At 40.8% G+C, this 10,862-nt stretch overlaps 1 protein-coding gene across 2 annotated transcripts in view; it reads right to left on the minus strand.

Annotated features, from left to right (window-relative positions):
* The window catches only part of cadm1a (cell adhesion molecule 1a), a 300,521-nt gene extending 291,623 nt beyond the window's left edge, over positions 1-8,898 (minus strand). For both annotated transcript variants that reach the window (XM_066708350.1, XM_066708341.1), the window contains exon 1: positions 8,774-8,898. In XM_066708350.1, the coding sequence (XP_066564447.1) occupies positions 8,774-8,849 (76 nt within the window). In that variant the 5' untranslated portion in view covers positions 8,850-8,898. The remainder of the gene's footprint in view (positions 1-8,773) is intronic.
* Between the last annotated feature and the right edge of the window lie 1,964 nt (positions 8,899-10,862).

Here is a 10,862-nt window from a genome sequence, read left to right on the forward strand (position 1 = left end):
ACAAATGTGACAGAACATTGTGAGTGACATACAGATCCAAAGCAAACAAAATCAAAAGAGCGACAACATTTTGTTGAAGGACAGTGTGAAAACCATTTAGAACATTTTATTTGTTTGGTTCCACCAGAAAACCTACACAGGCTGTACTGTTTTTCTGTTAAGGAAAAAAAAAAAAAAAACAGGAAAAAAAGAAAAAAAAAAGTTAGTTAAGAGGACATACTATTTTTCTCGACTTTGATTCCATCTTATTGAAATCAATTCAAATATATTGGCCTGTGTTTATTATAGAAAAAATTGACCAAAAAAATAAAAAAAAAAAGTACGGAGTATCTCACATATTAATGCTTTTCCATCAGGCAAACAAACTATTTTAAAATCTTCTTTCACAAAAGATCTGCCAGCCAAAACTTTACCTTCAAGGGAAAGTATCCATTGGCCTTATAAAAAAAATACGAATTAACAATACAATCATATAGACTGAAATACTTTGAAACTGGAGCTATTTTAAGTTTTATCCCCCCCCCCTTCAAGGGAAGTTGCAAAACCCACCTGCACTTTCAAAAGTGGTCCAGTGAATATCATCAAAGCGTAGCAAGGCTGTCAATCAAAACAGGAGAAAAGGCTCTCGAAACGTCCCAAGTCCCAATAGAGCTGGCATTTCTTAAAAAATTGTTTGGAAAATAAAACCGTTAGAGACTGGATCTATGGTGCGTGCGAGTTTCTTTTGTACATCAGTGTGATTGACGGCATTCACTTCCCCCACTAATTTAATTTATTTTTTAAACTTCTGCAAATGGCAAAAGCCGATGAAATCTCAAGTCACAATCTCTACTCTTCATTATACACCATCATAGACTGCACTGGAACAATATTTTTTATGAGGAAGTAACTATTTCACTATCTTGTTAAGTGCAATGGTTCACTTATATCTTAAAAGCATTTTGAAAAAATAACCAAGCTTATGTAGGCTACTTGATTTTGGTTGTTGTTGGTTTCTTTCCTGAAGGGATACTGACAAAACAAGGATTGTAAAGGCATGTTGCCAGTCAGCAAGAGGCCTACTGGCTAGCCTTTAAAGCCAACTAAATCAATTCCAAATTCTCGAATCCTATAAATTCAGCATACAAAACAGACCATTTCAGTTATGAATGCATCTATAAAATAAAGACCCCTCTGTCTGTTTTCCCTCTTCATTTCAGTGAATTTCATTCTTCAATGAATTGGGGGAAGAAGTGGTGGTGGTTTTGGTGGTGGGGGTGACAACAGCAATAATCAACCACATCATAGTTTAAATGCTGACCTGCAGGATTTGTAGCTTATGCATCTGAACTACAAAAATAAATGGCCTATGTGGCAGAAATCATTTATGTGAAGGAAAGGAAATAAATACCAGAATTTTAATCAGCAGAATGGGACCAGTATTGTGTTCAACCCAAGCAGTGAGAGTCATTTATTACGACAGGGGTAGTCATGTACAAAATGGATGTGAATGCAAGCTATTGTTCTTGGTAGTGGCTGCTGGTCCCCTTTTTTCCCAACCACTTGCAGATATCTAAAAGATGAATCAATGGCGCTCCTTTCTTTACATGAAGTTTCCCTGACATAAGAGAAGCTTTGGTACAAAGCCTCTTCTGCTAAGCTACATGCTGTTCTAGAGAGAGAGGACAGCCAATAATATTTTTAACCAAACTCTGGGATAGTTTAAATGATTTTTATTTATTTTTAACAAATGTTGGCATGGCAACAAGCAAAGAGTTCCTCCCCCACTTTACCTCAATGAAGGCCCACCAACAATGGGCTTTCAGTGTTCCCCATCTCCTTTGTTCCTCACCCCTACTTTCACTGATGTCACAGGAGAAAAATGCCTTTCACTACCCCACAGAACAGGGTTTTATTTAGAGAAGGAGATTGATGAGAGTCACGCTTATATTACCCAACATTTAACTCCTATGCCGTTCCCCTGGTTTTTTAAGGTGGCAACTTTTTTTAACCGTTTTTCATACAGTTAAGGGAGCCCAATGAAACAACCCCATGACCAAGAACAAATGCTGCCAAGTCCAAAACAGCAGCCACAAATAGATGCATTATCAGTCACATGGGCCCAGTTGGTAAGAACATGTCAGCCGTATGACATGATATAACACGGCTTGGACAAACAAGACACAGCTTGAGCTAACATTGAGGAGCACGGACAGCCAAGAAGATGAGGTATGAAGAATGACCCTCACAGAAACCAAACAGATCCAACACTCCCTGCCCTGTCAATGGCCTGCACTTGCTGGCCATGTGGGAACCTGAGGTATAATAACATTAATATTTACTGTATTATTTATCTGTTGGAATTTGATTTTTCTAATGTTGACCCAGGAATCTCTCTTCCTTTGGATGAAGCACGGACTCTTTGGCCACAATTGCCATGAAAGCTGGCCAGAAGGCCAGAGATACAAACAAATTTGCTTTTCTCCCATCTTTCGCCATCTTGTGAAATTCACACTGTGACCCCAGAGGATGCCAGTGTAAACAAGGCATTAAAGAAGTCAGGGAACCCCTCACACTAATTTGTGTAGGCCTCTGCTAAGGACAGGCCCAGTGCACGATCAATAGAGAGGCAAGCCAGCACTAATCCATCATGAAAATTCTTATACGGATTAGTAAGGCCATCGCCCATTTTCGTTTTCAGGCTGGAGGTATTAGCTGTGCGGCCAAGTGGTGCCCCCACCTCCTGCAATTCAAAGGGGAAAAGATACTTCAAGAAAGAAAACTCTGGTTAAACTGTTTGTCTTCCAATGCAGACGTCCCAGGCCACACGTGCTAGTGGGCTAGTTTGTGTATAATGCAGTACAGCCAAGGGAGGCTTTCAATATTTTACGGTGAAACGATACCACCGCAATGCAGGACGTTCACAAATGGGAAGTTCACATATTTAACCCTACAGCAAGTTGCACTTAGGCGGATTATATATGAACCTCATCGCATGCCACACATCACTGGTAGCTTGTAAGGGGAAGGGGCTTACGGTACACTACACGTTAAACAGAGCCGTGGAAGATGCTGTCAAAAGCTTTACTGCACACATATGAAAAGGACACTATTTGTTTTCAGCAAAGGAATGGCTAATGCAGCTTACTGTAAAACCTGGAGAAGATACACTTTTCTAAAGCCTTTTCCACCTTACGCCTGACTGGCACCTAATTATAATGAACAACAACCCAGTCTCATTCCTATACTACTAGACAGATCAACAAACACATTACAGTCAACATCCCGGGCTGCACATACAGTGCTGAGGAACAGTGCACACCAATGCACTGCAGACCTATGAGGCCTACACTCAGAAAAGAAATAAAGCCAATGTTGAGATGGTGCAATGTGGTCTTCCCTAACTTGCTAAACTTTTCAAGTTTAAACAGAAGTATTAATAATTTCATAGGCCCTAATGAGACATTTTAATTCAGATATTTTTTAGACCTGTAGGGTTGTATCTGATGGAAAGATTTAATGCAAAGTGGCATTATGTATTTACTTCTAGAACGTACACCCTAAATAAGAGTCTCTGAGCTTTAATGCCTACCATTATTACAGTCACTTAGAGAGCAGGCTAAATACTCCCACTGAAACATACCTTTCAACTTCTGCACGATCACACTATATCACCAAGATAATGGCATAACAGACAACCGTTGGCAAAATGCAATGCAACGACATGGAAGTGTGGTTAAAGAATATTCAATTGAATACATCTATACATAAACACAAGCACATGGAAACAGTGTCACGGATTCTATTATGCTTACAAAAAGAGTAACTCGGAGCTCAGAAATTAAAACGCACGCCTGCAGCATTCTGCAAGTCAAAAAGCAATTGATCACCAGTAATCTCTTTAAATGTACAAGTGACTATGAAAGATGTTTTTCTTAATGGCCACTAGCTATGAATTGATTGCCTGCACCTTTCCAAAAACATTACCACACAGAAGATAAGAGTGAGGCAGATCTCCTTCCCTTTGCACCGTAGGAGGAGGAATAAGCATTTCTGACTTTTGATGTTTGCTGCATTCTGCTTCTTCTGGAGTTTCAAAATTAAGCTAGTGGGAGAACAAAACCTTTGTGCAATCAGCAACCTATTCAATAGCGCCTCTTGAAAAACATACCGGAGCTCTGGTAGAAACTGGAAACAACTCAGCTGAATACAGCTTCTTATACACCCCCCCCCCCGCCCCACACACACACACACACACACATACTCTTTCAGGGAGAGCAAGAAAACCTGGAGTTAAGGCAACAATAAAGGACTAAATTCAGGGACGTTTCATGTGGCAGTCTTAAACTGTTGTCTTATAATAATATAGATTTTATGATGGATTCAAATCAGATGAGGATAGCCAGCTGATTCTCCACATTGCCACATTAAAGATGTCGAGATAAGACAGCAGAGTTTCCCTCATGTGAAAAACGCATACATATTTGTACAACGCACAATACTCACAACCACAAAAGTAAGAGTAAGCGTAGAGATTTTCAGGTCCACACTTTCCCTGCCATGTCCTTGAGGAAACAGCTCAAATTTGCAGCACATTTTGCCCACGCAAATTCTTTTAAAAGATATCAGAACGGGAAAGAGCTTCACTGCCATCTGCTTAAATTCATTTTCCCCATGGGAATGGATCTAAAGAAAGCAATAATTAAGTCAGCTTATGAGAAAGCCATGGATAGAAAGAAAAAAGACAAGAAAATAAAAAAAAGATTAGGCTACTCCAGAAACCCTAACTCTCCATCCATTGATGCCCAAATTTCTGACTGGAAAACTACACATAAATTATAACCTAAACAAAAAAAGATTCACTGAGCTACAATAAGGACTAGTACAACTTTGACATAGGAGAAGATTGCAAATTACAAATCATTGCAATAGTTTATTTTCAGAAGACACTTTCTAATAAATAAGGCAAAAGGGTACAGGTCTGTAATTTGCCATCCTTAAATACATTTATTTTGCAGAGAAAGAGTGAGACAGAGGGAAGCTATGCCCCTGCTTTTTAGGAAAATCAATGTATCTGACATTAACACAGCTGAAGAGAAACATACTGTGCAATACAGTGCAAAAAAGGAAGAGAACTCAAGACAAAATAGTTTGCCTTCAGCCTGCCCTTGGTTACTTGGTTAACACTAAACATCTGCTGTACTGTACAATGATCTCTCTTTCCCCAAAGCCAATATAATATGCAAAAGTGTGACAGATGAGCCAGCAGGTACGCGCACACCATCTCCGCTGAATCACAAGGGCTGGAGAAAGCCCTTGTCACATCAATAAGCCTAACATCTCACTAACCCATATATCCTTTCCTTGTGCTTCCCCTGAACCACTATGGAAGGTCTATGAAAACACTGCTTGTGAACAGAAAAACAACATCCAGTAAAAAGTGAGGAAGTACAGTAAATGTAAATACAGTATGGAGATGTTCTCTGCCCACCTGTTCTCATTTACTATTAATGCCATGGGAAGGAGTATATACCAGCTGTTCCGCTCATTTGGGTGAACTTCCAAATGCCTGTAAATAATGCGGATGTAAACTCTAGCAAGTAATTTTGAAAATAAATAAATAAAATAAAATAAAATAAAATAAATAAAAGGCCTTCCATGTTTTGCACAGAGTAACAGGTGTTTTCTAAATGCAGCAGCTGCCAGATACACTGAGACATGAAAGCCTGAAATCCTGAGAGATGGAGGAGGATGTTTACAACGAAGGAGGGGTTTCAAAAGGCACAGAGGGGATTGCAAAACTTTCCACGCGAGACTCCACGACGCCAGAGCCCGATCCAGAGACAAAAGACAAGGGGTTTATTTTCCACCAAAACAGTGGTTAAAAGTGCACTGCATTATCCACAACATTCTCCCCAAAACATCCTTCAAGCCACTGAAGTGCAGAAGTTGGAAAGAAGATATTGGTAGAAACCTCATACAGACAGATCAATGGATACATTTCCTGAATCGCATCAGACAGTAAAAATGGGGACTGATCAGGCAGATTCATTCTCATCTTTCTGTGATGTTAAAACCCCAATTTGGATCTGTGGATGCGGAGAAGTTAAACTAATCCTTTCAGAGCATTTTAAACCTAAAGCTTGTAGGGCCTTGAAGTTTATTATCTTAAGTCAGGAGGCGCATGCGTGTCGGGGAGAATAAACAATTATACTGCCTGCAGTTTTGGCCGAAAAAACTGGGGCAGTGTCAAAGCTCACGAACAGCAATTAAGAGAGGAAAGGCTGTGAAAAATCAGTCTGCTACTTACTACATCAAATTTCCCTTCAGGTGGTCCCCTGTGAGAATTAAGCACTCATTGATATTTGAGTGCCTTGGTCACAATGCAGTGTGTTCTGGAGTTGAGCTCAGCAACAATCGCATGTGCCAATATCTACATAACAGTAATCAAACAAATGAAAGAGCCTTGGAGCACATCTTGGCTTGGAAACACTGCGAGTTTTACCTCCCTGCAGTGGTTACATTAATCTTAAAATCCTGCAATGCTTAGCATATTGTATAAGGTACCGGCAATTCCTTAATGCAGTGTCTATAAATAAATACAACAAACAAACATGAATGAATGCACACCCAATCCACAAAGAATGCAGAAATAGTATCGCTTGTATAGCTTCACCTTTAATATTACTACTATGTATGCATTAATGACACCGCCTGTGTAAGCTAGCACAGTGTAAGGAAGGCAAGCAGAGATAAGGATCCACTCTCCAGACAGCAAGTGTTGTGAATGAAGAAATGAAGACACATAGCCTACTGCTTCCGAGATTGAGGGCTGGGTATTTAAATAATCGCCATCATTTACTGGACAGCTATTAACCATAGCGGCTGCAGGTTAACCAACAAGGGAGTTGCTTTTCCTATTCAGGCGCCCCATGGAGCTCATCATAATGAATTGCTGTACTGAGTCAGTGAGGCATATCACTCGCACACAATGCAAAGCTTTCTGTCACTGCCACGACCATTAACATCTCCCCTTCAACTTAAGAGCAACACATTCAAACCAATATACAGAGATGTAACGTCTCTTTCAAAGTCAATTTCCAAACGTATATATACACACATATAAACAGAAATGCTCGCTTTTCCGCACACTGGTAAGAGGTTGTATGTAATACTGTCAAATGACGAGCAGGGTTAATCAGTGAATATCAGCTCCTGCTCAGGACAGCACAGCTGGGAATCATCCCGATATCTTGCCCACATCTCAAATCAATCGCAACAGTAACTACGACGACAATAATAAAGTCCACTTGTTGATATGAAAAAGGCCGTTCTTTCTATTTTGAAGTCAAATATGGTGAATGAATCCCCCGTCGAAGACATCAATGTTAAGGGGAATGATCACCAAAAATATATATATATATATATATATATGTATGTTAATAAACTCCAAGTTACAGATCTGCAGATGCCAGAGAATCGCAGAGCTGCAGTTAAGCATCCCTATGAAGCCGGAGAGGCGAGCGCATCTCTCCGCAAGGCGCACACTGCCCTCTGCGTCCCACAGCCGCCACTTCCCAGCGGCTCCCCACCCATCACCCATCACCCATCACCCATCACCCATCACCCATCACCCATCACCCATCAGATACAGATACAGTATGCTGCATGTCATAATAGTACACATAATAACAATCGCATGGGGATACAGCAAACCCAGCATGGGCTGCGTGGTGTCAGAATAACACTTCCCCATTGAAAGTTGAACACACTGAAGTGTATGAAGTGACTCTATCGATACCCAAACACAGCACGACGATCAGACACCGGACGACACGCAGCCCCACGACCGCCGCGCCGCAGCCCGGAGTTCAGCTCACAGCAGCTGCAGCAGCTGCGCATTCAAATACAGCAGACGTGCGCTATCGGTACGACACAGCACAGCGAAGTCATGAGCTTTCATGACACTTTTTTTTTAATCATCCTGATGACGTTATGGTTTAAAAATGATTCGCAAACCCCAGAGCAGCCCGCCAAATCACCGGTGCACATACAAGCACTGCTAATGGTCCCCACGGATAAGATATGGCACATGCAGCTAACACACGCAGGCAGGGGCAACTGACAGGAGCGAGGAGCACCACGTCCCACTAAGAGGACGGCATCCATGTCTCGCCTGTGCTGCCTGTACCGGGAGAACAAGCATCAATTCATCCCCAACTTCATCTCCTCTGCCACCAGTTACATTCGCCAGTCCTCCAGCACCCCTGCGGTGCAGGACGGACGTGCATTTAAGCCACGGATGCGACAGAAAAGTAAGTGACCGGTTGATGTATTTATTTGGAAATGCATGCTTCATTCGCTTAAAGCTGATACACATATGCGCAAGGCAGCTGCTGAACAGTTGTACTTGTTTGCACGCAGCTCTGATCGGAGTTGCGCACATCTGCACGCATCTGACACTGTCCAGCCTGACAGCGCAGCTTGTTTAACTTCTCCACTTCAATCTAATTTATACATGTGTGGCTCTTTTCTGTTTTTCAATACACGATATTCCGACTTGGGAGTGATCGCACTCTGTTTCGTTCCCTTCTGTTTCTTTTTAATCAATGTATTTCTCCATCATCCCCATCCATAAGCATATCCCAGGCATCTAATGCTACTTTTTGCAGTTGCTTTCCTTTAGCGCAGAAACGCGGGACTCCGGTCGGAAAGGGAAAGAAGGAGGTGGGGAGAGGGGAAAAACACACGATTCGCAATGAGCATTGTTTTTATCGCCAGGTCGTGATCCTACCTTGGAGAAGAAAAGCTGCCGAAATCAGGAATAAAGAGAGCGCTGTAGAGAGAGATCCGATCCCCGTGCTCGCCATGTTGGACACCTGCTCCAGTCTGGCGGCGCTGCTGCACCTACACACGACGGGAGAGAGATAATGAGATGCGGGTGGGCGGGGCGTCGGGGATATGCTAATCAGGGGGCGTGCTGCCGTGATGCCGAGTGGGCGGGCGCCGCGGTGTGAGATAATGAGATGCGGAGTGGGCGGGCGCAGCGGTGATATGCTAAGCAGGAGGCGGGGCGCCGCTTCACCTAGAGACAACGGGAAACAGATAATGAGATGTGGGGTGGGCGGGGCAGCGGGGGTATGCTAAGCAGGGGGCGGGGCGGATTCCAGTGTCACGGTTTCGGTGGGGAGGCGTGCTGGACGCGGAGAGGAGGCTTATCAACAGGTTCTGCTGCTCTTGCTTTCTGATGCCTTTGTGTGCGTGTTGTATGGCAATGCGGAGCTGTGTGTGAGGGGTTTTATTGTAGCTAGGCTGCGAAATGCATTCATTCTCGAAATGGATTCATTAATGTAAACATGCATGTGTGTTCTCAGTTATTCTGCTCTAGTTCGACTGGGAATCATCTGCTCTGGCACTGGAAAGATGCATGTTATTCTTAAAGGACGTAGTTATCACCTTCGTTTTCACTTGGCCATCTTTTCATTCATTAAATTCACCCTGTAAAAATGTAGTTAGTAAATACATCTACATGACATAGTTGTGGTCGTCAGCAACAGATTGTTGAAAATTATGCTTGTCGTCTTTATACAATTAAGAATTCCCCTTTTTTGTTTATTATTATTATTATTATTATTATTATTATTTAAATAATAATATCATCCTGAGATCGACATTAAAGTGAATTCATGATTGATAATCAATCATCAAGCTTTAATAAAATAAATGTTAATTAGTACTGATCTGTATTTATCAATAATGTCTTTATACAAACCACATATTATATATACATTCATGTTTAAAGATACTGATCAACTAGCGAAAATAATGGAGCACTGGACTGGATGTTTAAACCCTTAGTTTGATAAATAGTGTTGGCAGGGGAGGTTGCAGTAAGGAGAAGGATAAAGGTTGCCCCTAGTGGCAAAATTCATTCCCAATTCTGTTTCTAATGCCTAGAACAATACAAACTAAAAGGCATAGTTTGAATATAGAGGTATTGTGAACAGTTACATTAGCCTTTACACTTATCCTATTCTGAAAAGCTCTATACACACATGCCTAGTCAATATTAGTACATTTTAATAGCAGGTACTGTTAACATTATCTAAATAAGCTGTCAGAAATTGATGCAATACATTATATCTAGTATTGTTTTACAAGGAGCAATAATTTAAGAAGTTTAATCAAAGTATATTAACACATTTGTGATGAATATATTCTGCTGTTATATGCTCCATTAAAGTAAAAAGCAAACCAAAAAAAACTGTTTTCCCAAATGTGCAAGATCGTAAGAGTCCTTATTCCTTAGTGTCTTTCTTTTACTTGTTACAGAGTTTGATTATGGACAACACATTTTGTGTTAATTGTAACAGAGTCCATATTGGACAATTTTAAAAGTAAACAGTTTGACACACACACACTGTAAAAAGCTTACATAAATGTCAGTATCATCATATTTTGTGTTGGATTTCAACACATCATTTTTAAGAGTATAGACAGTCAGTTGTGCCTTTAAGTAGAAATTATTAACTTTAAATGCCCACATTTCTTGTTATTATTTTACATTTAATCATTTCCGTTATAGGTGAAAACACTGAAAAACCAAACGCTTTTTCATTTCCTCCCCCGGACAAAAAGATACATAACAATAATGTATATCAGAAACACAGGATAGCTGGCCGTTGTGTACAAAATATACTATAAGACTAGCCTGCAAAAAACAACAGTATATTGTGTATGATTTATATTTTACATGTAAACACCATTTATTTGTGTCAAGAGACTTCAAGAAAACATCATTGTGTTTGTGTGTTTGTTTGTTTGTTTTATTGCAATACATACAGTCATTAATCAGACAGGGATATTTTCCAGGGAAAATTTTG

This window comes from Amia ocellicauda, chromosome 1 (genome assembly GCF_036373705.1).
Source record: "Amia ocellicauda isolate fAmiCal2 chromosome 1, fAmiCal2.hap1, whole genome shotgun sequence".
Classification (NCBI taxonomy): Eukaryota; Metazoa; Chordata; class Actinopteri; order Amiiformes; family Amiidae; genus Amia; species Amia ocellicauda.